General features: G+C 39.4%; 2 protein-coding genes across 9 annotated transcripts in view; one reads left to right on the top strand and one right to left on the bottom strand.

The window, feature by feature from the left end:
• Positions 1-2708: 2708 nt before the first annotated feature.
• The window catches only part of PRELID3A (PRELI domain containing 3A), a 51661-nt gene continuing 26792 nt past the window's right edge, over positions 2709-27577 (top strand). For 2 of the 6 annotated variants that reach the window (XR_006414363.1, XM_044426585.1), the window contains exons 1-5: positions 2709-2858; positions 7813-7981; positions 8386-8475; positions 9334-9404; positions 9495-9597. Coding sequence is in view for 4 of the 6 variants with exons in the window: in XM_044426585.1 (XP_044282520.1) it covers positions 2827-2858; positions 7813-7981; positions 8386-8475; positions 9334-9404; positions 9495-9597 (465 nt within the window). In the remaining 2 variants the exon portion in view is untranslated. Of the gene's footprint in view, positions 2859-7151; positions 7219-7812; positions 7982-8385; positions 8476-9333; positions 9405-9494; positions 9598-11510; positions 13954-15073; positions 17142-25858; positions 26038-27577 lie in introns of those variants that run through there. The other 4 variants (XM_044426584.1, XR_006414364.1, XM_044426583.1 and 1 more) reach the window with 4 other exon arrangements.
• Positions 22292-27577, bottom strand: part of SPIRE1 (spire type actin nucleation factor 1) — an 83944-nt gene continuing 78658 nt past the window's right edge. For 2 of the 3 annotated variants that reach the window (XM_044426580.1, XM_044426579.1), the window contains 2 exons: positions 27412-27548; positions 22292-26025 (listed from right to left, as the gene is read on the bottom strand). In XM_044426580.1, the coding sequence (XP_044282515.1) occupies positions 25767-26025; positions 27412-27548 (396 nt within the window). In that variant the 3' untranslated portion in view covers positions 22292-25766. Of the gene's footprint in view, positions 26046-27411; positions 27549-27577 lie in introns of all 3 variants that reach the window. The other variant, XM_044426581.1, reaches the window with a different exon arrangement.

The raw sequence follows: 27577 nt of genomic DNA on the forward strand, positions 1-27577 counted from the left end.
CCCTCATAACTGCTTCTGCGCAAGCGCGTGGACTCGCCTTCCGCAAGCCTCGCTTCCTTAACCCAGTACATTGAGCTGCTGGTCGTCTGTTCTCCGTGTCTTGCAGGTTCCGTGGGTGCTCAAGTCCAGCCAGTCACTTGTTAGAAAAAAGCCCCGCTATTTTCCAAGGGGCCGTATTGTATGCAGCGATGTGGGTTGAATGGAGCGAGCGCATGTTTTCATGCCCTGCTCCGAAGCCCTGGTTGTTACCTGTCGTTAAGTCGTCTCCGATTTACGGCCACCCTCTGAATGGATGCTCTTTAAAATCTGTCCTTGACAGCACTACTCAGCCCTTGTAATCTGGGGGATGTGGGGTTTTTTATGGAATCGATCCCGAAGCACAGGTAGATTGGATCAAATAGTGGCATGGAAAATGAAAGAGCAACAACAGCAAAGGGCAGTTGCACAAGTGGGTAGTAAGAATGCTTAATTCTGGAATGTATATCCGGACATATTCCCTTGAGGTCTTCTTCAAAAGGCGTTTAGTATCAGAACTGTTTGTGGAGCTGCCTGTTTGTGCTCGTGGCTTTGCAGAGTATAGTTGGCGGCTGTTGGAAACCGGATGCTGAGCTAAACTGATAGATCCTTGGACTAATCCAGCGGGGTTCTTATGCCAAGTGTGCTTGGCGCCTGATCACACGTTTCCCACGTGTGGCAATACATCCTTTATCTCCATTTATAAGAGGCTTTCCCAACCTGGCGTCCTCCAAATATGTTGGACTTTTAACTCCCATCAGACCCAACCCGCAGAGTCAACTTCCTTCAATCTAAAACCTCTAGAGGGCACCAGATTGGTGAAAGGTGATGCGCAGGGAATGCTTTCCCCGGTGAGCCGCACCCACTTGGAATTTAGCTCAACGCTGGCAGAGAACCGCTGTCACCGCGCCTCGATTGCAAGGCTGCAGCCACGCGTAGGTCTGCTGCTGCGTCAGCTGACGCACGGGAAGTCACGTGGCTGCCAGACGACTCGGAGGGAGCCACGTGGCTCCGGTCCAACCTCCACCTCGGAAAGTAGGGCAGAAGTCGCAACTTGGAAGAAGGGAAGCTGAGGATGCTCCTCCTCCCTGTTTCTTTGCATAATTTTCCCGTCCTAGATGAAAATTAGTTTTTAATTATTTTTGTAGTATTACCATCAGGTAATAGAACTCGGGTTGTAACCCTACCAGCTTCTCCCAAGAGGATGCCCTGCCGATATGTTAGATTATAATGGTTGAGGATGCTGGGAGTTGTAGTCCAATACATCTGGAAAGTTTCAGGGGAAGCTATTGGTAGTAAGTCCCACCACTCATTTCAGCGGGACATATATAGAATTGCAGTGTGAGGCCGTTACACTTCTCGTTTCCTGGGGAGTAATTTTCAAGAACTTTAGTTAATATACGTCTACATCTATGGGTTTGGGAATAGAACAACCTCGGAGACATTTTGTCTTTACTGTACTGTTGTCTTTTGACGAGTAAGTGCTGTGTTTTCCAAACATTCAACCGCAGTTAACTGCTAGTGTCATGATGAGCTGTGGCATGTTGTCCTTGGCCAAGGATAATATGCACGTATATTCAGTGGAGTAGGTTCTCCTGAACTCAATGGAGCTTATTTCTGATTAAATAGGTATCTGATTGTGCTGTATAAATCTGTTAAGAGTTTTGGTATAAAAGGACTGACATACCAATCCAGGAGACTTCTAACTATACATGTATAGAATTGTAGTGTAAGCGCAGAAGAGTCTAGCAACTGAGTCAAGTACATTGGGAAAAAAGACTGGCACAGCAAGTGTCAACCCCATTCATAGGATCCGATTGTAATTCTAGGGAGCGCTTCTTGATTCTTCAGTGATTTCATCACCATTTGATGGCTGACACGTGTGAAAAATATCGCACAGAATAAACTACTGTAAAGGAGCAATCCTATGAGTGTTTAGACAGAAAAAGTTTAACTCCCAGGATTTCTCGTTCTGAGAGTTGTAGGGCTACTTTCTGTCTAAAGATGCATATGACTGCAGCCTAAGGTGTTCATATGTCGAAAGGACTCTCATTAAATTAGAAGACTGGGAGGGTTCTTTAAAGGTGCAATTTCATACAGTGCAGAGTTAGTGAACTACTCTGCAGAGTTGGGATTCCTGTCTTTCTCGTGTAGGCCATGTAAATAGATTTTACTCGGGCCCCGAAATCCAATGAGAGATTAACAGCACGATTCAGTGCGGCTTACTTCCAGAAAAGAGACTTTAGGATTGACGCCTAACTCAAAGAGAGCCGGGGTCAAACCGCAGACACGTAATTCCGCTTTCTGTTCAGAACAAAATGAACTCCAAAGGCGACCTCAGAACCCCGCCTTGGATCACTCCCAAGGAGGTCAGGGGGAAGGCGCATAGGCCGAGCCAGCGACGCGAGAGGACCGAACAGCGTCACGCGCTTGACTGGGACGGTCACGCGCTTGACTGGGACGGGCACAGCTTGGCACGGGAGAGCGGCTTTCCCTCTCCGAGGGGTGGCGAGGCAATGACGTAAGCACGCGCTGCCGGGCAAGGTGAAGCCGCACTCTTGGTTCAATGGCGGGGAGCGGTTAGCCCCGCCTCCTGCGAGCGCGTCATGCATCTGCCTTCCCCGCGGCTTGGAAGCCCAGCAGCGAGTGGTCGGCTCAGGACGGTGTCCCGCCCAAGCGACCAATAACGTCGTGACTGACGGCCTCTGTCATTTTGCCCAGCCCCTTTCACGCGGGAAGGCCCACCCTTTCCTTTGGGACTGAAAGCCGGTTCCTGCGATTGAGCGGCCATTATTGCTGCTGCCTGGCAAGATGAAGATCTGGAGCTCTCAACACGAGTTTGGGTAAGAGGGTGGCGCTTTGCTCCCGTGCTTAGGGGTGGATGGGTGTGTGTGAAAATAACCAGCGCGGAGACCTAATCGCTCGACCGTCTCTTGCTTTCTTCCTGAAGTCGAGGATCTTGGTCTTGTTTCGCTTCGTAACACACGCAGACGGCTTCATTCTGACGATCGCGATGGGATTCCCCCCGCCCTCGCTAGCCCGACCTGTCCTGCCGCACCTGCAGCCTCCTTGACCTAAGCCATGGCTTTCAGGCGCTATCCTATGCAGGCTCAGAGAGAATTAATCACTACAACTCCCATCGTCCCCATTCAGCCTCAAAACTTGTGTGCATGAGTGGGTGCTCACTCCCGATGATTAATTTTTTAAAAATCAACCACTTTTCAGGGGAGCGTTGCAAACTGCTTTGCATAAAAAGTGGCTATTAAAAACGATAGGATAAAATGACAAAGACAGAAGACAAGGAAAATTGTTTGGAGGCTTCATCTCCACATACCTGCTGCCCTCAGTCCTGACCCCTGGTGTCATAGCAAAATGATTTTTTTAGTTGCCCTATGGTGACAGTTATGGGTGAGAGGGGCCACCATAGCTAGACAACTGGGAGCTTATTTAGCTGTTCTGACTTCCTTTCTGAGGGTTTATTTTATTTTATTTATTTTATTAAGACATTTTTATGCTGCCCCATTCGCCGAAGCCTCAGGGCGGCTTACAACATTAAGTTCATGATCCTTACTCGCTGTATTAGTTTTAGAAATCCCTTAGAAATTTAGAATGGCATTTCTGATGTATGAAATCCCTGCACAAAAAAACCCTATATTAGTCAGTGGAAGTGCTTCTATGCACAGGCCTGTCTTTAAGCACAACCACTTTGAGTAAAAAGACTCTTTCTTAGCATTACTTAAAACTCTAGAGTCTTAACATAAGGAGACAGAATCTTTGGTTTATTACAGATATCAAGCATTCTGCTCTCCCCACTTTTCCATTTTGTAAATAGAAGTGTAAGAGAGAATTAATCCAGTAAATGAGACTGCCTCATTGCTCTTCTTGCATGCAAATACTGGAAATATTCAGAGCAAAGGAGACAGACTTCAAGGTCATGTGACTGAACTTTTGCCACCCCTGCATAAATGAGAGACAGGCAACCTGTTACCCTCATATGCTTTGGATTACAACTCCAAAGTGGCTAATGGTTAGGGAAGCAGGAATTGTGACCCTAACTATTAGCTGGGCACCAGCTTGCCAATGTCAAGTGTATTTCAGTTGTATGAATGTCATTGCTGACAAGTGGGTAGGGCTATTACCAATTCAAGGACTGAAACATGTTACTTTTAAGATGAGACACTCTTGAGAATACCAAGAAATTATATAAAAATGCCAGCAAAATTTCTGGTGAAACTTTTACTACTAGCAACTAAACCTTAGATAAGACATATCAACCTTTTAGAATGGGAGGCACAATTGTACAAGGAGCTTGGTGGTTGTGTATAATAGAATGGAGCCAGAGGAAGGGGATGTGACTACTTGGAGACCGCAGGTCCTCCACCCCTTCAAGAGACAAGTGCCGGTTTCCCTGGAACAGGAGAAGGGAATAGATAAGCCCCTCACAGAAGGATTAGAGAGCCTTAGAAGCTCAACATAACTGAGGAAGATTCCTGTTCCTTGTCGCAGCTTTGAGCTGGGACTTTTGTTAACATGGGGCAAAAATAAGGTGTTAAAATGGTCATCTCTAGTTTTCTCCTCTGGAGTGAGACCCTGGAACCTGTTTTTGTGATAGGTTGCAAGAGCCTTGAGCACCAAAATGGGCACCCTCCCTCTTCCTTTCAGCTTAGAACCAGAGAGTGGGATGAATTCTTCCCTCTTGGTTGTATTACTTCCTCTAAATTGTATTCCATGACACCCCCCTCCCTCCAATCTTTAACCTGGATAGAAGGCTGGTCTTTTTTTTTTTCCAGCCTTGCCAGAGGGTGAAAGCCACAGTGTTCTCTCCCCCTTTTTCATCACCTAAGGATGTTTTACCAAGCCCTGAAAAAATGTTTTGCTGTTGAGTGCTGGGTGGACAGTGGTCTTGTCTTACTCCTTTAACAGGGCACTCCAGGGATGGCTGGCTGGCTGGCAGGCTGGCTGGCAGTAGGAGTGGAGCAGGAGGAGATGTTGCTCTGTCTTGCCTGTGTATATACAGACCTGTATGAATAATTTCATGACTCAATTCCCTTGGAATTTTTCAATGCAACAACCTGACACACAGCTTGCTTCCATTTAATTAGAAGAAAAGTAGGGTATGATGCATTGGAAAATTCTTGTTTGACATGTCTGGAAAGAAAGCACAACATTCTTTTGTATGTGCAAACTAAATCAGTACTATATCTGTGACAAGCTAAATGAGAAAAGGCTGTAATAGACCTTTTAAGAATGAACAGTAGCCGTCCAGCAATTAAATACAATGCCATCTATAAAAAGCAGTTCTCTGAAATCATTCCTTTTGAATAGGATGGCCTCTTGGCCACGGATTCTGCTATGCGTGTAATTAAGCAATCACACAGCTCTTTCCAATGTCCTTGTGTTTCCTGAAAGAGACTGATGGAGTTTTACCAACTGACAAGGAAGTTATGTGCAGTGCCAGATTTGTGCAGTACCATGCTGACTGTGCTGTTCTCATGCTCACTAGGGCAACTCCTATCCGAATCTCCAGGGACAGCCAAGTATTAACTTGACCTCCTTAGTCACCTTCATGAATATTGACTGTGTCAGGTTGCATAAACCTTAAGATAACCTGTACTAGCTGGATCAAAATCTGTCAGTACTGGGTCACTGCCACTTAGACCAAAGACTATTCCATGAAACAAAACAGAAGATCTTCATTGCTACTTATTCTGTAGCTGTGCACGTAGGAGTGTCTCATTGCCTTTGATGGGACCTTCTTCTAATTAAAAATAGATGGAAAACTGTTCTCACTGGTGGATCCCATTGGTGTTTTAAATGGTATTTCATAAGTGAAGTTTTGAAAGTTGAGAGTGGAGTCACTCACATTCTTATATTTAATAATGGCCATCTAACCAAAGTTTACTTAGCCCCATATTCTGAAATCTGTTAGTTATGATCATAATTTTGGAGTATGTCAGTCATTTAAACTCCGTGAAGCTTGATGGGCTTATATACAATGAACATTTGGTACATTTTATGTTAGAGTAATTGCTGTTTGCTTTGTGGCAAACAGTTTCAGTTTTTCTGAAGCCTGAGGGTGCTGGTTAGAAACAGGCTGTGCATTCTTGCCAGCAGGATCCTTTAGCAGGCTTTAAGGTGCTCAGTGCAAGAGTGGCATGTCTCCAAGCTCTTGACAGCACTGAACAAGACACTGTTGGTGATATCACCTGCATGAAGATTTTTGCTTACCAGCTGTACCAAGAGGTCTGCTCTCTGCGTATTTGAACTTTCTACTGTACATCAGAAATGAGAGTACTCTTAGCATCACCTTTTCCCTTGGTAGGTCACCAGTGCTTAACCTCTTCTCTTGGCAAGCAGTTACGGTTCTCTGCTCCAGCCAGGTGGCAACACAGAGGTAGGCTGCTGCTGCTGCTGCATTTGAGCATGTGCAAACTGCAGCAGGCCACTTGGAGAAGGCAAGGTCCTGAAGAGGAGTGCTGTGTCTCCCCCTTTCAAACAAATGGAGTGTTGGGCAAGGTCTAATTTCCATTCAAAATGTGACACATGCTAAATCATCTTCAGCTGTAAGCAGTTGAAGGCTGTCCCTGCCTTCTGGTCCATCTCTGGACAAACCCATAGCTACCTGGCAGCAATAGCCCTCCTTCAAGCTGTTACGATTACTTGAATGCCTGCTGCTGAACCAGGGAATCTGTCTATTTGCATCCACATTTCATTCATCCTTTGTGCCAATGTGTTTCTGGCAACAGTCAGACCCCATTGCATGCAGAACATGATTATAAGCAGGCTTTTAGAATGAAAGTCAGCAGTTGCCTTGGAATAGGACACTTTAAAGCTGCAGGAAATACAGTTTTCTAAATGGCTAAAACAATCAGATTACAGTAAAATGTATGCAAGCCAGGGACTCTGAGTAAAACATTGCCAGGTCCAGGACTGATGAGATACATGGCTAAAAGCAGCTTATAAAACATAATTGAAATTGTTTCTAAATATGTTACTGAAATTGGTTATTAATGGTAATTTCTGCTTTAAGTTGATTAAGAAGGCTGAGATGGATTTATTCACCTTGAGAAAAACTGATGAACAAGTTAAATATAGAATTAACTTTTACATCTGAAAGACAGTGGTCCTTTTTCCAGGTACAGTGGTCCATTCTGGCTAGGAAGATGCTGCCAAGAAAAATCTCTTGTTGATTTTTACAATGTGGTAATACTTGCACTAGTTCATTAATAGCATGAATTTTCTGCAAATGCTACTAACTTAAGAGTGGAATTTTGATACAAGTTTTTGATGAGACTTCTTCTAAATGAAGAATACAAGCTTGAATGATCAGTTTAGAGCACATAATTCTAAACTAGAATTGACTGTTTATCTGTTTTATATAAAATTATAATAAGATATTCATGCTATAACATAAGCATATGGTTTGCATGCAGTTTGTTCTGACGTGTGCCTCAAACTTTCAAAACTGCAAGTGTAATATATAACCCTCAGTTTGTTACTTGGTAATTAGAATATTTGTTGTTTGTTCATTGTATTTATTTGGAGACAATCACATACACACATTTCTGCCAGTGGAGTTAAGGTAGTTAACAATCTAACATGTAATACAAAAAGAAGGGTTTTGTGAAGAAAGAGGAAAATAAATTCAGGCATCAACTCTTATATAAGTTCAAACAGCTGTGTGTTTGAAATATGTATTTAGTATTCCAATACAAATGAAAGAGATTTAGTTTGAACTAGACAGTATTGGGTACACTGAGTTCATTAAAAACATATGTTGATTATTTCTCTTCTTAGGCATCCATGGGATACCGTAATAAAAGCTGCTATGAGAAAATATCCCAATCCTATGAATCCATCTGTGGTAGGAGTTGATGTCCTGGACCGAAGCCTTGATAATCAAGGAAGGTTGCACAGTCACCGACTACTTAGCACTGAATGGGGCCTCCCAAGTATTGTGAAAGCGGTAAGATAAAACCTGAAGGTGGGCAGTGGTACATTGATACCAAAATTTGGAGCCTCTGTATAGGAAATAATGTTCTAAAGTATTCTGTGAACCGTCTTGTGTGCATCTCTTGGTCTTGGCTCCATTGGGCATAATGCTACATTTTATGTAAGGTGTGAAAAGCTTATGATGAGTCTTCTTTAGGTGCTGAGGTCTTTGAGCATGTGAAGACTGCAGCAGGAAGGCTTGCATGGGGCATATAGCACAGGTAGTCCAGGAGAGGAGTGCTGTGGTCCCCTCCTTTTTGCACTATGAGACTTTTATGTTCTGGTTGGGCATTGACAATTTTCCTTATAGAAATATCACAAACCTTCTTAATCTTGTAACTTTTCATTGCTATATGAGTGCTTGCTTTCCTTTTTTAGATTCTGGGAACAAGTAGAACAGTTACATACATTAAAGAACATTCTGTGGTTGATCCAGTAGAAAAGAAAATGATACTGAGTTCCACAAACGTAAGTCATAAAGCACTATGTATTTTATTTGCTGGCATGATGGAACAGCTGCTGGTTTTTTTTAACTTACTGACTATATTTGTATCTGTACTTGCAGCATATGACAAAAATGCTGCTGTGAGGCCAACACAGACCTGAGAATTCTGGGATCTGTTTTGCTTCACACTAGAACATCCACCAGAAGAGCCTAGTACAAAGAACACAATGAATTCTAAGCCTAGGAATTTATTTTGGGTGGCAGAATGAATGTAACTTGTAACTTTTCCACATAAAGATCTGCTTCTGGTTACTCTAGTCTCTCAATGGCTCAAGTTAGCATAGCTTGGCACCAAATACTGAATTAGGCTATGATTTGCCTAGTTACATGCCACACATCACCTTCCATTTGAATAAACAGGCTATGAACAGCCTGTTGTAGGTTTTTGCATGACATTGGCACCCAGAGTTAATGTAAAGTTTGTTAGTGCTGTGACTGCTAGAATTAAAAGTATTTTGCAGGAGATCAGGTATAATTTAATCATAGCAATAAGACGACTCCTCCCCATCCCTCTACTTTATACACTTGACGTTTGCACATCATGGCAACAATGAATTGTAGGTTATTGATGATTCAAGCAACCCAGAGTTAACTTAGAAATTGTTGTTGACATAATGTGCAAATCAGGTTAATTCCAGCAGTACAATGGAGACAGTGAAGGAGGGAGAGTCATTGCATTATTGTTATTGTTAAACAATTGGGAGTCAGACAGTCAGTCTTGCTTTTGTACTGTTCTCATCTGTGGCTTTTGATTGAAGTTACGTGTCAAAAGCAGGAGTTCAGCAGTAGGAGGAGCTAATTCGTCCTTTTCTTTTTCTAAGATAACGCTTACAAATCTTGTATCAGTTGATGAACGCTTGGTCTACACACCTCATCCTGAAAACCCTGACAAGTAAGTTGGAGCATACTGTTTCATGATCTCGCGTTTAAAAACCTGAGTCAAGGAGTCTTTTCTGTATTAATTTTTCCTCTTCCTTTCTAGAACTCTGCTAACTCAAGAAGCAATTATTACAGTAAAAGGTGTCAGCCTCAGTAGTTACTTGGAAAGTTTAATGGCAAGCACAATCTCTTCTAATGCTAGAAAGGTACGTGTATGAAGACCATATACTGGGTTGGTGTTTACTGTGAGGTGGCTCATTTAAGATTTAAAGCAGTGTTCAAGCCATTTCATTATGTCCATGTGACCAGTTCATTTGTCTTGGGCAGAGGGAGACCAAGATACCTTCAGTTATACATCTTTTACTTAAAGTCAGAAAGTAGTTGGCATCCGTAACTCTACAGAACAGCCTTCCCCATCCTGGCACCCACCGCCTGTGTCAGATGTGCCCCTCTCCTCATTCCCAGCTGACATGATCCTACAGAATAACAACTAAACAGTTAACATAGTTCTATAGCAATTAATCCTGATATGTTTTTCTTGCGCTTATGCTGAAGTTTCATACAGCTGTATACTTGCAGGTATGTAGATGTCTATAAGGAAGAAAACTATGTCCTGATGCAGGCTAGGCTGGTGGGAGCCTTTGCTTTCTTCTCAGTATGGCAGAGAATTAACTTTGTGTTTGTGATGAAAGAAGACAGGAAAAATGACTGAAATAAACGTTTTTGGCTTTGATTGAAGCAACAAAGGTTACAGCTCAGAGGCTAGAACAGGTATGATAGAAGCAGATTGCCTGATCAGATTGATCTCTCACTGAAGCTGAAAATCAACTATAGAACAGAATCTTTGGTTGAATGTCTGCTTCCACAAAGGACTGCTTGAGCCTGATTGGTTTGAATACTCCAACTCTAGCACCCAAAGGAGGAATTTGAAGTCAGAAGACTGCATACATTCCATTTCCCTTGTTTATATACAGATGTCTCATTTCTTACCCTGTGTGCATGTGTTCCTGTGCCAGATATGCCATGTTGGGAGGGGAACATGATACCACTTCCTGTGTCAAATAGCCAGATTCATACTCTGGCGTGTGAGTCTCAGCAAATCTAGGGCAGGGGTTGGGAAACGTTCTTCTTTTGATTTCTGCATTTCTTTGAAGGTGGTGATGAAACCAGACATAGGTGGAACCCCCCTCTCTTTCCCTCTCTCTCTCCTACTTCCCAGCCTCACTGAGGAAGGGGCAGAAAGCTGTTGTCTGTGCTTCACTTGCATAGACTTTTGAAATTAGGCTAAGGGCCGCATCATTTTCAGAAGGACTGCATGTGAGTGGAAGACTGCTGGTTGCTCACCCCTGTTTTAGAGTGAGCGATGGATGAAAAGCAACCCTTCCTTTTCATGTCATTTTAAGTTATACACAAACATTCCATAACCTGAGAGTTATAGTTTAAGATTTTTCAACCTTAAGTATTTTAATGACGTTCAAAGAGGGTAGAGTTATGGAGACCTGCTCTTCATATAAGTTGGAGTAAATCCATAGGATTCAGTGGGACATTGAATAAACATGGCTCGGATTCGATTGTAAAGCTGCAATCAAATGGCCTAGCCTTAAAGAATATAATTGGACAAGTACATGCTTTAAGGGGTATGATCCTAAGAAAATTAATACCTCTGTCGCCAGTCTTCCTTGATGTTTCCCAATGCTTTGTACATTTGTGTGCATCTTCTTTTCTTCCTTTTTTCTTCCTTTTTGGTGGCATCAGAAGCTGGGAGTCACAGGGGCACCAGAAAGGGCTGCGGGGTGGGGGTAATCTCTGTATGACTGGTCTCTATGTGTCTTGCAATGCTACTGTATAAAAAGCTGGTAATGATCAATTCTTCAATGAACCTGGCAGAGGTATGTTTGAAGCTCACCTTGCTTCTGCTAACCTTGTGATGGAATGCATCATTGTGTGCCATCAGAGGCCTTCTGTAACGCAGAGTTAAAGCTTTTCTAGGATATAATTGTTTGATACAATTATGCAGCCAGTTAAAAATGTTTAATTTTGCTGGGGGCTCTTGAGATTGCAGGACAGATGATGGAATAACATTTGCCGTAAGTTGTAAATCTTTTCTGTGTTACTCCAGGGGTGGGATGCTATTGAGTGGACAATTCAACATTCTGAAAGTGTTCTAAGCTAGCAGTATCTTTCTACAGCTGCATTTTGTACTAACTAGTGGTAATACCAGCATTTACCTTGGTACAGCATTTCAGCTTCTAGCAAATCTTTGCATGTTATGTTATTTTAAAAGTTGCATGCCATATATATATACACACACACACACAGACACACACCCCTATTACATATAGAGGAACAGCTCCCATATTAATTAATATTGGAATTGGCAGGGATATAGTGGTGTCTGAATGTTTTGACACAGGAAAGTCAAGAGGCTCTTACCATAATCCTGAATGATTAATAATGTTCACCTTCTGTTCTTTGTGCTTTGAGTGAGCAGAATGCTATTTGAACAGAACTGGAGGGCCTTGTTTTTTTGTGGAGGCCTGCCTTTCCTTGGGGGCAACTGAGTAGGAGCCATTACACTGACAAGTAGGAAGCTTAGTCTCTTCTGTGCTTTGGATGTTCCTACTGCTTCTTGCTAGGAGGGAACTTGACAGATATGTGGTTGATAAGAGTCCCATGATGGATGAAGCAAACTTTCAAGGTGGTGATATCACACCATATGTCTAGTGTTTCTCGACATTACAACAGAAAATATTGGAGTTTAAGCAGCTACCTCTTACATCTAGGAATGGCTTTGTATAGATATTATGCCTACCTTATAGATCTCCAGGTGGTTTAAAATTTAGGCAAGGCATACTCATGTAAAAACATTTGGTTGCATACAAATACTACAGCAAACCATAGGTTGTTACAAGCATGAGCTGCATTGACCTCCTGGATCATAAATATGTTTCTTTCCTTTCATTCTCTGTATGTGATGGAAAATCAGAAAGTTCTTGTTGAGATTTGCAATAATTTGCCATTTACCACTTTGTCCAATTCATGGTTTGAGGACAGATGGTACTTCGAGCAAACTAATTTGTTGGTTTCATCAAAAAATGGCAAATTGCAACTAGTTATAAATTTGAAGTTGAAACTGATCTACTCCCCACACCTGTCAGTCAGAGTAGAAGTAGAGTATATGAACTTCACTGTATCTTATGCTCCTTAACAACAAATAAGGACTTGCTACATTTTAATCAGGCCCATTTAAACTCCTACAAATGTATGCAGTAATAGAAACACTCCTAATTTACTGTAATTGAAATGCATTTTCAGAAGAATTTTTAGCATCAGATTAACTGCTGTTTATCTGTTTGAATTACAACTTAGATATCTATCTTTTTTAGAACTCCTTGAGCCTGAGAATAGATGGTATTCTCACCAATCTTAAATATACTATTTTGACTAGTAATTCTGTCCTTGAAACACTCATTAAATTGGAGAATTCAAACACTATCATAGTGTTGCTGTATTTAAATACTCTCAATTTTGAAGTGTGTGTATATATTATAAGACACAGGTAAACTTGCATTGTATGCTTTCAGTCTTATCATTCAGGCCGTGAAACGTTTCCAAGTTGTAAAACTTTGTGCTCTCAATGGTTCTTAAAGCAGTAATCACTGATATAATGTTCAATTTATAATTCATTCTGTATGCCCTGTGGACTACTGCCATATTCATAAACACATTAGAAATGCATGTTTGGTTGCAAATATGCTTGCTTGAAGTCATACAAAGCTTGAAGTCAAAACAAAGATGATGTTGTAAGGTACATCACATTCTGTAAACCAGTCCTCTGTCAGATTATTTTTACCAAACAGACTCATGTCATTTAGAACTAGAGAGAATCTCCGATTTTAGTATAAAATTACTGATCTTTGCCAGGAATGCTGGCAAGCATCAGGAATCCACAAAATTGTGTTGAGTACTGCAACTACTTTACAGCTAGTGTGGTTTTAATTTGGATTCACCTGCTAGAATATGCTTAGACCAATATTAATTACATAGACATTGTTGCAGAAAACTTTGCCCATTATAGTTTTTGAGTGGCATTAACGTCACATAGATCCAGAGACTGGGATACTTTGGGGGAAAGCCGTGGCAGAAATATTGTTAGGAGCCCACTGTAATGTAGGTAAACTCTACATTAGGTTTTTTGTTCTGTTTCCCTCATTTTTCCCCATATTGAACCGAAGCTTCCAGCAAGAAGGCTTTTTTTTTTTTTTGCATTTTAGAAACATGTGCAATTGATAATAATCTCTCAGTCCAAAGAATTATTTGACTAGATCTAGACAGTAAGTGTATTCCCATCACTCTCTCTGTATTTTTAATTACCTTTAATCCTATTAAAGCCAACACCTCCAATGCAATGTATATGTAGATAAAGTAGTGATAATGTAGCAAGGCTGGAGATAATGCTTTTAATTAAGCTCTTTATATTCTGCAAAGGGCAATCAAAATACCATGCTTAGATTTGATATACACATTTGCACACATGCTTGTTTTGCACTGTGTATTGTAACCGGGGGCGGGGGGGGGGCGGGTTATGTTGCTATCCTTAGCCTACAATTCTGTGTACATTGCATTGCAGTACTGTCATTTATTTGAACTCACTGAAACGTCCATAGGAATGCACTGCCATTAAGCCTTGCAAAGCTGAAGGGTGCTCAGCTTTTTCTTGTTTCTCAGTAGAATGATACTGAGAACAGGGTTATTCAATGGTTTTGGTGTTTACGTGGTGGTAAGTTTGGCTGAATTAAGTGGCTTGGGTTCACCCAGTACTGGTGTTTGAAAAGATCAGTGCTAAGGCAGCCCAGCTTTTCATCTCTCTCATATTACTAAGGAGGTATAGTACAACATGGATTTCAAATGGTACTGAGAAGCAGTAGCAGGGGAAGTAATTTTCAGTGCATTCCTATGTGTCTCTACTCAGGAGTAAATTTGATGGTCTTCACTGGGGTATATTCCCAGGAAAGTGTGCACAGAATTGTCATCTCATTTTTTCAGGACAGAGAGCGATGTAGGATAGGAAAGCAACCATAAATTACAATTTCATTAAAATACCTGTAAGAGAGCTGGATCAGCTCTTCCATCAGCATGTTGGAAAAAAGAATGAAAGTGGGGGAAGCGTTGTTGGTTATTGCATATGATAATATGATAATTGAAGAAGCCATAGATTATTTAAAAATATGGCTTATGGAAGGACTTCAAGTTACACTGGCAGGATGAAGACAATAAATTATGCTTTTTATTCTGGAAATAGTTTTAGGTCATATCTGTTTCTGCACTCAGGAGAGATGAACCAGTCCCTCCCTTGAAACTCTTGCCTTGCTAAACTGATCTAATGCTTGTATTCTGCAATAGAATTAGTTTATGGTCTTGTAACTTTGTTGGCATAGTGTTACTAATAAAAAATGTGCTCTCAGAGCAATGATCAATTTTCAAGGTTGTCCTTGTGAGAAGGAAAAGTGGAGTACTATAAAATAACCTTGTAGAAGAATTTCAGTAGCACAAGTAATTAAAAATGCTCAATAATGCAAAAGCATTTTGCTTCGGAAGTTCTTCATGTCTGACAGAGGAAAGATTTAGAAGTTTAATGTTATATTTGGAGAGTCAATTTTGGTCTTGTGCCTTTCTTAACAGGGTCGAGAAGCCTTAGAATGGGTGATTGGTGAACTAACCTCGACACGAGAAAGTATGAAGTCTGCAATGGCAGCAGCTTCCATGGAGGACTGATGAACTGTGACAAACTGTATTTTTCTTTTCTTTTTCTTCTTTTTGGCTGAGATGGATGCACCATAGTTTTTTAAAAAAATATTAATAATTGTTCAAATACTGATACTTTTACAGGACTGAAGTGACATTTTCCCCTAATTTTTGAAGCTTATGTGGAACCCTCTATTTTCTTGCACTGCAGATATTTTTCTTTTTTCCTGGATTTCACTGCAGCCTCCCAACTTCCCCATCGTACAGACATATAAGGCCCCACTGAAGTAAATGGATAACAGAGTTCCAGAGTAGATTAAGGATCAGAGGCTACTTACATATCAAGGCATGCTATATATAAGAACTAAGAGATCTATTTTATATGTCATTTTCTAGCGCTTGTTACTTAATATTTATTTGTTTCTTCTCTTTATGTGAGCAGCTTCAGTTCTTTTGTTCAGGACAGATATAAAAAAAGCACTGAAGATTTTGTCAGTGTCTAATGGCTAGCTAGTTAGGCAGAATGGAGTGGACATAATGACAGCACAGGTGGTTGACAGACTGATACTCTGCCTACCTGTGTGGTGGCACAGCTTAGTTTTGTGTAGTGGGACCTAGTTAGTAGGAAACTTGAGGAAATCTCATGGAAACAGCATAAGCCCTTAATGGAATGTGCTGTCTCTTGGAGGCCTCCTGAAGCTTGGTCTTTGTGAGCACTAACATTCTTGCACTGATCAAATTCAGTCTGAATAAGGTGTTCAGTATTCACTTGTTAGGGTTTGTACTCCAACCACTGTGAGCAGAGAAGCAGTCATTTTGCTGGAGCAAAATGGCCTCGGTCTCTCCCTCCCTCCCTCCGTCTCTCTCTCATATATTTCTTGTTAGGTTCAGTAGATAATTTATTTTTATATATAGGATTTTCACTTTGGTCCCTTATGTGAAGGCAACCAATACCTCAGTGGGAAATGTTAGGATTATCTTTATGCAGTTTTAAATTCTAATAGTCTTACATACATTTGGAGTAGCTTTTCTTTACATAATGAATTACAAATCTACAAAGGGAATTTACAACCCAATCCACAATTTATGCCCTGTTTTTGGATCTTTGCTTGGCAGTTCTCATGCTTCTTTTCTGGCAGATGGGAGCATTAAGTTGTGAAGCTGAGCTGCTTATCCACAGAACCGACCGCCTTCAACAAACCAGATCAAATTCCAGTTCTAATTTCTGTTTTCAATGGAACTTTCTTCCAAGTAACATTTCAAAGGTACTTCTGTTGAAATTGACAAGGACTAATTGGAGAATACTTGCTGAATTATGTAACAATGGCTATAATTCAATATTCCACACAGCAGAAAAGAGATACAGGAAAATAGTTTTTTTTAAATGGAATGCACTCATTTTCAAGCACTTTGGAAGTTCACTGGATTTATGTAAGCAGTTCACAGTATTGCATTCAAAGTTTTAATTGCATTTGTTAATAAATTACAACTGATTGGTGAAAAAATGGTCTCTGGAAACTTCTGTAGAACAGGAAATTGGAAGCATCTTAAACCTGATGGTTTTCCAAGCATTCTGCAGTTCAAAACTATAGCAGAGGGAAGGGAGGAAAGCAGTTGGGCTGTAAAGAAAGAGCCATTTTTGATAAACTTGGTTGCCTACCTGCAGTCAGTGAGATGCAGATAATTTCTTCTATTTGAACTATGTCTCTGCAGTTTTTCCCTAATAAATTTCTAGCAAGAAGAGTAAAGATTGAAATCCTGTTTCTACTTGTTTAATCCTGGAATATGGAGGGTGTTTTTTCAACTGTGACAAATGTCTAAATAGTACTAAAGTTTCACAGGACAGAACTCTGTGTGTGGTCACTTTATGTACTGTTTTAATATGGAAAGCAGTTAAGCTCTATGAGCTGCATGTGTATGTAAATGGAATGTTGATGAATGGTTATTGAAAGCTTTTCTCTTCCCCATCCCAGTAATTTTAGCAATAAAGATTTCCAAGGCCTGACATGGTGTCTGTGTTTTAATAAAAAGGGCATGCTTTCTTTCAAGATATATTATACAAAAATAGTGTTGTATTAAAGATGATGTGTCATCCATAAAGGTTATGGCAGTGAAGTTCAGCATTCTAGTCCATAAGTATGTACATCACAGGAAATGGGCAAACTCCCCCCCCCTTTCAGGGTTTGTTCATGTATACTTATCAGTTTTGTGTCCTACAGCCAGTAATGATTGCTATGGTTGTTCAGGAGTCCTCCTTTTCCCTACCAAAGGTGATTGCACTTACTACTACAGCTGCCTGCTGTTAGCTTGGATTTTCGCTGAAGAATTCCCATTTGACTGTTGGACAGTTTTTTTGCTGTGGACTCAGAAGGTCTTTTTCTGCTTGCTTTTAGAACCCTGCTGCCACTTTTCTCAGGACAGGCAAATATTGTGTTTTGAAAGGCTGAAGAAAAATAGGTTATTTGCCCTGTTCCAAAAAGATGTATTTTAAATACTAGCCTGCATGGTTTTTACTAAATACTATTTACAGTCCTCCATTTGCTTGGCTGCCATAGAACTTTAGTAGGGCATAGAAATGTTACGCTTTCATCCCCAAGTAAAAAAAAGCAGTATTTGTACTAAGGTTTAGCCTATGGTATTTCTAGCATAGTCTCTTCCTACTCTTATTTCTTCCCTGGTCATGTTTAAGATACCTTAAGTAAAAGCACTCCTTTATACTGGGTTAACTTGATACTCTTTTGCTCCAAGTAAATAGAATACTATATTGTCTAGTAGAAATCCACCATCCTGTCACTTACCCAAACCCCTGCTGCAGAGACTTTCTTTTCCAAGTGGTCTGTTTTACTGTGCTAGCTTTCATCCCAGCACTATTCATAGCTAGAATTGGCTATGATTCTTACTGTATATATTCCTGATAGTCTGCTGAACATTAAGATGCTCTCTCTCGCACTCTCACTGTACGTTTTTTGGATTAACTTGCTTTGCCTTCAGGAAAAAGTAATTCTGTCAACGACAGCATTTTGAAGACAATACTGGATATTTGCATTTCCAATCTTCAGCTTTTATTTTTCATTCCCTCATTTTCCAATAATGACAGATATGTATGTTTCCTTTCATTCTAACTTCTCCAGTTCTATTGCAGTACCCTGTATAGCATTTTCTAGGGCCACATTGTAATCTAACTGCCACCTATTCTTCACCTCTGTTGTTTTACCTGTTCAAATGAAGGCATACCTTTCAGTACTATACAAGAGAAAGAGTCAGAAGAGGTGAAGTTTTTCATGCAGAGATGAATACTTGGCCATACCACATCTTCTGTGCAACTGTTTTCTGTTTCCCTTTATGGTTGACGCAAATGCTTACAACTAGATTGCTGGTTCGAAAACTATCAGTTCATTTTATATTGGACCCAATTAATGTCTCATTAACACTGCTTTCTTTTAAGTTGAATGTAGAAGCCTACCGTGCATGTTATGAGCAGAGCTGGCTGATGCCAGGGGGCCAGACTAGATGGCCCAGTAGGCCCATTCTGACTCTGTTTCTTTGCTTGCAGAAAGGTGAACAACTATGAAAAGATGCTTGATATTGAGCTGAAATAAAATACATACATGCAGAAGCCTTTTTCTGCAGGTATGCCTTCCTTCATGTAAGCTCTTTGGTACAGAGATCTGAAATATTAAATACCATGGAAAGCTGGGGACTAATCAAACAAACTAAAACAGCAAGCTCTGTTTTAATCATAAGCAAATCTTTTGTGTTGTTAAACAGAATGATTACCTAAGAAATAATTAAGTCATGTTTACCAAAGGTAGCACTAAGAGGGTAGTAGGTGCCATCACTTACCATCTGGGCTGAGCAGTTTGAGGGTATTTGTGCATTAGATTTGGAAACTTGGTTTAAGGTGGGCTTAAGAAAGCCTGCCCCCTGGATTCAATACAGCTTGTCCATCTGGCTCTGCAACCTTTGTCAGAGTAGTGAGAAGGTGTTATCTTTTGCTGATGACTTTTCAGTGTTGAGAGAGACAAAGGGAGCCCTTTTTGACTAGCAGCACTGAAAAGTTTTTATCTTAGTTCAGGACTACTGCCAGACTCTTCCTCCATGGACAGGCTGTTGATTGTCTAAGCAGCATGGTGAGAGCCCTGTTTAAAAGATCAATCGTCCTAGAAAAGACATGTGGTTTTTAAGATTTTCCCCAATCCTGCATTCCTTCTCTTCCAAAAGCTAGATACATAAAGCTATGGTCTCCTGACAATGAGCAGTATTTAATACAAGGGAATTCTGCTATGAGTAATAGTGGAAAATCTTATTAAGCTGATGAATTAAAGCGCTGAAAGCATTAATAAAACTTCTAGAAGAGCTTTTATTGTTAGTATGCATAAACTGAATGTTAGTGTTACATAACAGGAAAAGCAGAAAAATTCTATTGCTTTTTTATTTACAAATGGCTACCCTAGTGCTTCAGCAGCCATACAAAAGACATGCACAGTAACATAACAATTGGAAAGATAAAGAACTTTATTTGTGCTTCCTTAAAAAACCCCTACTGTTACACTCTTCTGGAACCCTGCAAACATAGATAATAAAAAAAAATAGTACTAGGACCTACTGAGACAGATTCCTTTTCTAATATGCAGTTACATAGTCATATGAGATATCATATGATGGATTGGCATAAAGTGCTGTATATGAGGAAGAATTCTCTCCTGAACATCACTAAGTTTGCTTGACAAGGCATTACCTTACATAAAGAAAGTTAGAAAACTTTTTATCCCAGGTTAAAATGAAATTAACCTACCTTAGAGTTCCCCACAGGATAGCTTTACGTTGTTCACTTCATTTAGTTTGGAAGTACTTAATTATACTAAGTATTAAATGTACTTAATATTTTCAATACTATTTAATGAAGCTTGGACTGAGTGGGTTTTTCAAGGATGAAGGCAAAGTAGTGCAGCAAATATGAGATTTGTCCCATGACTCCGACTAAATAAACATCAGCTTAGTTTTACTATTAACACATATGAACCTTCTCCAACATGGTACTCTCCAGCTGTGTTGGACTACAAGTCCCATATGATCTGGACAACTGGCAGATCAGGCTGGGGAAGGCTACTCTATGTCACTCACCTCTCAAGAAGCTCAGGCTGGCAGACTTCTCATTTTATCCCAAGAGCAAGCATAAGTCAGGCTGAGAGAAAGTCACATTCCCTAGTCTGTGAATGCTGACCTTGATGTCTGTGAAGAAATGCTTACCATTTTGTTTAAACCCAGGACACCAATTCTGCTAAGGGTTGTGGGAGCAACCAGCAAGATGCTCAGCAAAAGAGGCAAAAACGTCATGATATCACCAGTGCTATTGTGACGGACAGCTCCTGCATCAATGTTTAACTGGCATTTTGGCATGACTGTCATTAGTTTGTCAAACTTACATTTTTTACCCCAGATATGTGCACAAACATATTTAGAATCATTTTTGCTTTTGTTAATTTTTGAAGCTGTGCAAGTACAAACTTGCAGATGTGAAAAATATATGTAGTCTTACAAGGTCAATGTCCTTGTAAGTTTCAGCTCTCAGCTGGTTGGAGCAACTGCTCATACAATGACACTATTGTGCTTCTAACTGAAAAGAGTGTTTCCACCCTTTTCCAATGTTATTTTTAGAAGTGTGAATATCTCAATGTGCAAGCAGTCACTCCCACAAGTGCAACAGAACTGGTGAAAGAGGAATGGTCCAGCTGAGTATAATCCTAAATGCATTTACTAGGGTAAACACAGAAGGATTTCCTAAATAAACATGCATTGGAATGTACTGCAAATTAGTATTTAATTATGTAAGCCTCAGTACCAGCTGCTTTTCTTCAGCTCGTATGTGGTTGATAGGTTATAATCTGGTTTGTTATCAACCTAAGAATTGGTTCCTAATATAGTTGTAAGTTTTTGAAAGTGAGAACAACTTGTGGTTCTTTACCAAGGTACAAAACTTGCGATTTCAATTGCAAACATAGTATTGAAAATTTGGGAGAAAGGGGTTAGCTATAATTTAAATATTTGTGCAATTAGAATTCAAAGATTGTGCTAACAAGTATCTAGGTGTTGCACTTTTTTTTTCTTTCTTTTTTGGGCCTAACCCCTATGTGTTGTCACACTGTCACAAATAAGTTTTCAAACGCAGATGACAATATTCCCAAGCACAAACTTTCTAAACTTATGTGTGAGAGGTGGCAATCGTGCAACATTACATGGGAGCTGGTTTTGCATCACATCACAGGCAGGTAAACATGGGGAAGGACTTATAAATGGCAAAAGGAAAAAAATATAGTTGGGTAAAAGGTTAAGTTTGAATTATTTTCTTCTTTTTTGTTAGCCCTTTCTTCTACTATAGGAATCCTTAATTCTGACACCATTTATACTATTAATTCAATGAATGAGAGTAGTTATTGCAGAGAATGTAAGAATCCAGCACAACTGATACGTATTTAGAAAGACAGTAAAATTAGCTATTGTCTTTCAAGCTTGAGGTATGGAAACATTTTTGGTAAAGCAATATTTTAAACATCAAATTGGTAATCTTTGTTTACATGCTGAATGTATTCATCAGGGCTTGTTTCAATGACCAGATAAAGCTGTTTTATTTCTGTTCCACAAATGCCATATGTATATATTCCTGTTATGCAGCCCAACTGAATTCATTCAGTTTCACAAGCAAACCAAAAAATAAAACTAATCATTTGACCTTAGGAAAAACTAAATATATTCTTAATCTTATGTAAAATAGAGGTTTTAAGACATGGTGAACCTTAACAAAAACTGTGACATGAAGGCATTTTTCCCAGGTAAAAGAGATATCTGAACAGAAACAAAACAGTGCCATCAAGAACACTTAAAAAAATTTCTGCACATTAAGCCATAGCAAAGGCAGATTTGAGCTGGTTTGGAATTTCCCCCAAAATATCTTCATGTACTAACAAAATTATTTCACTGGTTACAGGTCTTCTACAGGTCTTCTTTTGATACTTTCTTAATGATTAGAAAAATAAAAGTTTTTAAATTTTCCTGATGTCAGGTTTATTGTGCCAGATATCCTTTCTCTTCTTTAAAACTCAAACATGGCTATGAATTATGAATTTCCACATTTTAAATGGATAATTGACAAATGCATAACTGTTGGACTTAATCTTTTATTATAACTTCTTTTCTAGTCTTCACAAGAAGGTCGACTCCTAATTTACAAAGTGGAAGCCTTCCAGACTTAGCATATATTACACATATTTACAAGTTTTGCTGATAGTGACATATGAACATAGTTAAACTAGAGGGCACCAAAAGGCTTCACACCAAGAGTAACTTTCTGAGGTATGAAGAGACACAGGTCACATCCTTAATACTTGGAACATATTCAGAACATTAATGGTAAGCTGATAACAACATTATGTCAGTAAACACAAGAGTCAAGTAATCAAGCTCTTCCTTAGGCTCCAAAGTGAAGTAAAGTAGCAATATAACAGAATTGGCTGAATTGTCTTTTACCAAACCAAAAGTTGGCATATGTTCTCTTCCTCAAGGAAGAAATAAGGAGAAGATAGAAGGGCAACTAGAAAGTAGCATTAGAAATGATGACTGAAGAGTATCAGGTTTGCTAGTGGAAATTTCTAGTATGTTAATTACATTGGCTTGGTTCACACATATGACTAAGCCATGGTAGGAGTTGTTGAACTCTGGCTTGTTGATGTCCCCAGACCCATTCCTAAAAACAAGCTATGCCTTGTTAATCAGCTACAAACCATAAACAGAAATCAGGCTGTTGGCTGGCCAGTAAAGTCTGGCATGTTTTAACTATGACTTGTTATGATGTCTGAACCTAGAACTTGATGCTAGATTATCTTGTGTTGCTATCCTCCCTGATAAAAAGATTCTCAACAAGAATAGCCAGAAAATGAAACCACTCTGAAGGCTGGTAAAATGGGTGGGAGAGAAGCAAACCTGAAATAAGCAAAACAAGATGCATTTTGAGCAACACTAAAGCTATTCATGACTAAAACAACAAACCATGGTTAACATAACCTGTGGCTTAGCATTATGTACAAGTAAAAGCCATAAACTCGTATGCAGTTATAAGCTGTTGGGCACGGTGCAAGGGAGTGAAAGAACAAATTGGCTATCTGGCTGGAGAATGTAGACCTTCTTTAGCCAAGTAGGTCACTGTCACTTGATATGATCATAATATTGCTCGGATTAATGGTGGCTCACAACTGCTCCTGTCACAACTTCGCACATCCCTGTTCCCTAAATTATCCTTGGACCCGCAGACACACAAAAGTAAATGTGTGCAACATTTGTAAAGGTTATTTTGTAGAACATAGGGAACATGAGTCCTGGCCTAGATTTGAAATTCAATTTAACTAGAAAATTACCTAAATACTCATTTACAGTTGGCTTCCGCCCTACTTACAGTGACTTTAACTGAAGAACTATAGGAGAATGACTGCATAAAGGGGAAACACAGAAAGCCTTCAATGGTGAGGCTCCCATTTCTGGACAACCATTGCAGGGAAAAAGTAACAGCAGTTGCTGACCTCTTTATAAGGTGTCCCCTTGCTTTCACCCCAAGACAGTAGGCAAAATTTGTAAGTAAAATTTAAGTATGTAAATTTGTCAGTAAAATTGTACAAAAGTACAATTTAAAGTATGGAAGTTCTCAGTCCACATTTTCCAATAGAACAATGAAAAAAGCAAACTGCAGCCTGAATTTCAGATTTACTTATTGATATGATAAAGTCACCACACCAATATTCAATATACCAAATACAGTTAGGGACCATGAGGGACAGTATCAAGTTGAATCAGAACTACATTAGATTGACTTAGGGGGTTCCGTGAGAGCAACGGTCCTCTCTAGACGATGTCTACATTGAAACATCTAAGCTGGTTTTATTTTGATAGTTTGTGGCTTTCCCCATGTAACTAGTTTTATTTGGGCAATGAGATAATTTAGTGTTTTCAGCCAATTTCCAAGTGCTTTCAGTTTCCAAGTTGTAGTGCCAGATAGGTGCTGCAGTCTTCAGTCCAAGAGTATTCTCACTGCTATGGCTGAACTGCTAAGCACTACTGGATGGCTACATCTGTGAACCCCAAACTTTTGTGTCAGTGGCCAGTGTTATCTACTTAAATATTTACATTTTGCAACACTATATCTTAAAATCAGGCTACTGGTCTTTAAATAAATTTGGTAATAAAAGTTGGCCATTCATGTTTTGGATCATTTAAAATATATAGTTTAGTTTCTCAGTATCTTCATTAAATAACTGAGAGGTTAGGTTGCATTTAAGCAAATTCTTCCTGTTTTGCAGGTAAGCTGAGATGATAATTCATCAGCCTACATTGTGAAAATGAATATACAAAGTTCTTTCCTTTCACATATTCTATTCCAATTCTAAATTTGGGCCTAGGCATTAGAAACATGGAAAGGTTATTCTTCCTGTTCACAAGAAGGTCTGCAAATATTTAGGCTTTTATAAATACAAAAATAACCCAACTCCATAAACTACACCAAGCTCCAGTTTGTTTATATTTAAAAATCTGAATATAAAAGAGTGCAAAATGTGATGTTTGATAATATTATTGGAATTCAAAACAGCTAGACAGTGTTTCTCCAAACCGTTTTTAAAAAAGAAAACAAAACTCAATCTGAGACACTGCTGTCTCAAATTTTTGCGGGGTATAAAATTTCTTTACAGCCAAGATACAAACCCCTAAAAAAATGGGGTTTATAATGGATATGCTCAGATTCTTACTTACAGCAGTACTTATGTCTTCCACTATAATACAAATATACATATCTATTTTCTCAGAATTGTTGCCCAGATAATTTATTTTACAAAAACTCACTAATATTAAAAGGTTATATGTACTTGCATCCTCCCCATAAATAATATGATTTAGTTTATTTCTAAAAGCAACAACTACAACGACTAACATTCAGAATACATTTAAAAGAAGAAAGAAATTACTACTACTTAGAACACGCAAATATACCAAAACAGCAGCAGCAGCAGCAGCAGAAAAAAAAATAGTTTGCCAATCAGGCATCCAGTTTATTCAATATTTTATACTAAAACTCAGGCAGTAGTCTCTAGCTTGGATTGATAACCATTCTGTGCATATCGGCAAATCCTTTTGAACTTTGTGTTATACTGTAAGGCATTAAGAGCCATGGCCTGCATCTATTTCTTGTGCAACGTTGGCCTCTGTGCCTCAAAGACTGAAATAGAGATATTAGTGTAAATTCTAACAGGGGTTAATTGTTACAACTGTACTAACACTATCACCTGGTTCCTCTTTATATATTTTGATACTCTTCCTGACAATTATCAAGGAACAGGTATCAGGAAAAACTACAAGTAAAGGCTTTCATTGTATGCTTCACACATACAAAAAGGCAACAGTTTGTTTTCTTCCAGTCAAACATAGTTATTGGCTGAACTGCTGCATAGCCTGATTTCTGACTTGTTCCTGGAAATTATAATGGGGTGGCAAAACTAAGCTACCAAGCAGAACAAAGGAAAGAAAGACATTCTGGTTTCATTGAGTTCTTTCAGGAACTCATGAAGACAAAGCAAAGTGAAAGGCAAAAGTATCAGATTTCATTGATAGTCCTCTCAGAAGGACAATACTCTGAGGTGCCTGGGGATGCCATGTAGAATGATTGGGTTTTCCTTTTTAACCTAGCTCGTTTGTTAGCCAGGGAAAGGCTGCGGCGACTTGAATTAATGATTTCGGAAATGAACTTTTTGCAGTCCACGCACACCTCCATGGTGCTCCAGTCCTCCATTAGCTCCTTTGGAAACAGTGTTTCTTCATCTGATTTATCTACAGACTTTGACTTTGAGGACAACCTGAAATCAAAGGTACACATCTGTTCTTACTAGTGCAACTTCTTTCCAACTGTATAAAACAAGTGAATTCTGCCTATCCCATAACAATATTGTCTCTCTCAAGACTTTACAGTTTACACTGCAATAACCACCCATGGGTTGTTATGGCTGCACAAGAACAAGTGGGCATGCTGCCTCCTGCCTCCTTGCCACTTCCACTTTACATCTCCTTTCAGTAACAGCCATGGCTTGTTTGATATGTGTGAACCTGGTACTCTGGACTGTTGAGAAACAAAGAAGTCAGTATTTCTGTCCATGGTTTGGACAATCAACAACCCAAAGCTTTGGGTTTGCACAGCTTATCAAACAACCCAATGCGGTGTTGATGGAACTGGATGCAAAACTGAGGCAGTGAGCATGCAAGAGGCAGCACACTGTCTCACTCTGCCTCAGCCTCACAGATTCATACATTGTTTAATGCCCTGGCAGTAAGCATAAACCAAGCCAGTAAGCAAGAAAAGAGAAGAAACAGAGACTGAGTCTGCATAATCATGGAAGGAAAATAAGCCATGGTGGATAATTTTCCCTTCCTGCACAGAGATGATTCCCCCACAATTACTGAAGCTGTCTTGGAAAGTGGGGACCTACTTTCCACAGAAAGGGGATCCTGAATCCAACTTCAAGTTATTTTTTTTTACCCATCTCAATTCTATAATTTAAATGGCAAACAAAAGTTTGAAGAGCAAATTAAATCTGTTTTTTCAGATGATATGAAACAATTTTACAGATAAACAACTCTTGCAAAACTCCCATCTATAAAGAACAATTTATAATTTAATTCAATTTCAAATAAGTAACCCAGTTAGTTTCTTATAGCAAACACAAGAAAAAGTATTTGGCACTTCAAAGGCTATCAAATTTGTTATGACATGCACTTCACAGGCAAAAATTGGTCTAGACGATTAAGGTATATCTCTCAAGCTATTTCAGCACTGGAAAAATTAAAGATCATTTAGCAAATGAAAATGTTAGGTTTAAATTATGGTTGTACAGGTAAAAGAAAAACATTTTAAATCCAATTTCATCCAACCTCTTCAAATGTACAGACCAAAATCCAAAGAGACTACATGCGTATCAATGCCTCCCATGCACTGAAGTTTAGTTTTACTGATTTCTTCTTCCAACACCAACCTGTCATACTCCATGGAATGCCACTTCCACTAATGTTTTCTCCTGAAAAGGAGAAACTGAACATCCCTTTGTAGATTGCACATAGCCCTTTAATACATGTTTGGGCACTTGTTGAAAGAGATATAAATCCATAAAATACACTTCTAGAATTGTAACAAATTATGCAAATATATGAAAGTCAATGGCTATCAAATTTTAACCAGAAGCATCACTTACCTTGGCATGCCCCTCAGTGACTGGTGATGGCTAGTGGTAGGTTTATCTGGCCTCATAAAACTCTCTCCTTTCTGTAAAGCAGAAGGTCCCAAAGAAAAGATAGGAAGAGTGGAATATGGTTTTGATGGTAGGCGCATCTGTAACAGCAGCAAGATTACAGTAAGAT

Source organism: Varanus komodoensis, unplaced genomic scaffold, assembly GCF_004798865.1.
Source record: "Varanus komodoensis strain SLA01 unplaced genomic scaffold, ASM479886v1 scaffold17, whole genome shotgun sequence".
Taxonomy (NCBI): Eukaryota; Metazoa; Chordata; class Lepidosauria; order Squamata; family Varanidae; genus Varanus; species Varanus komodoensis.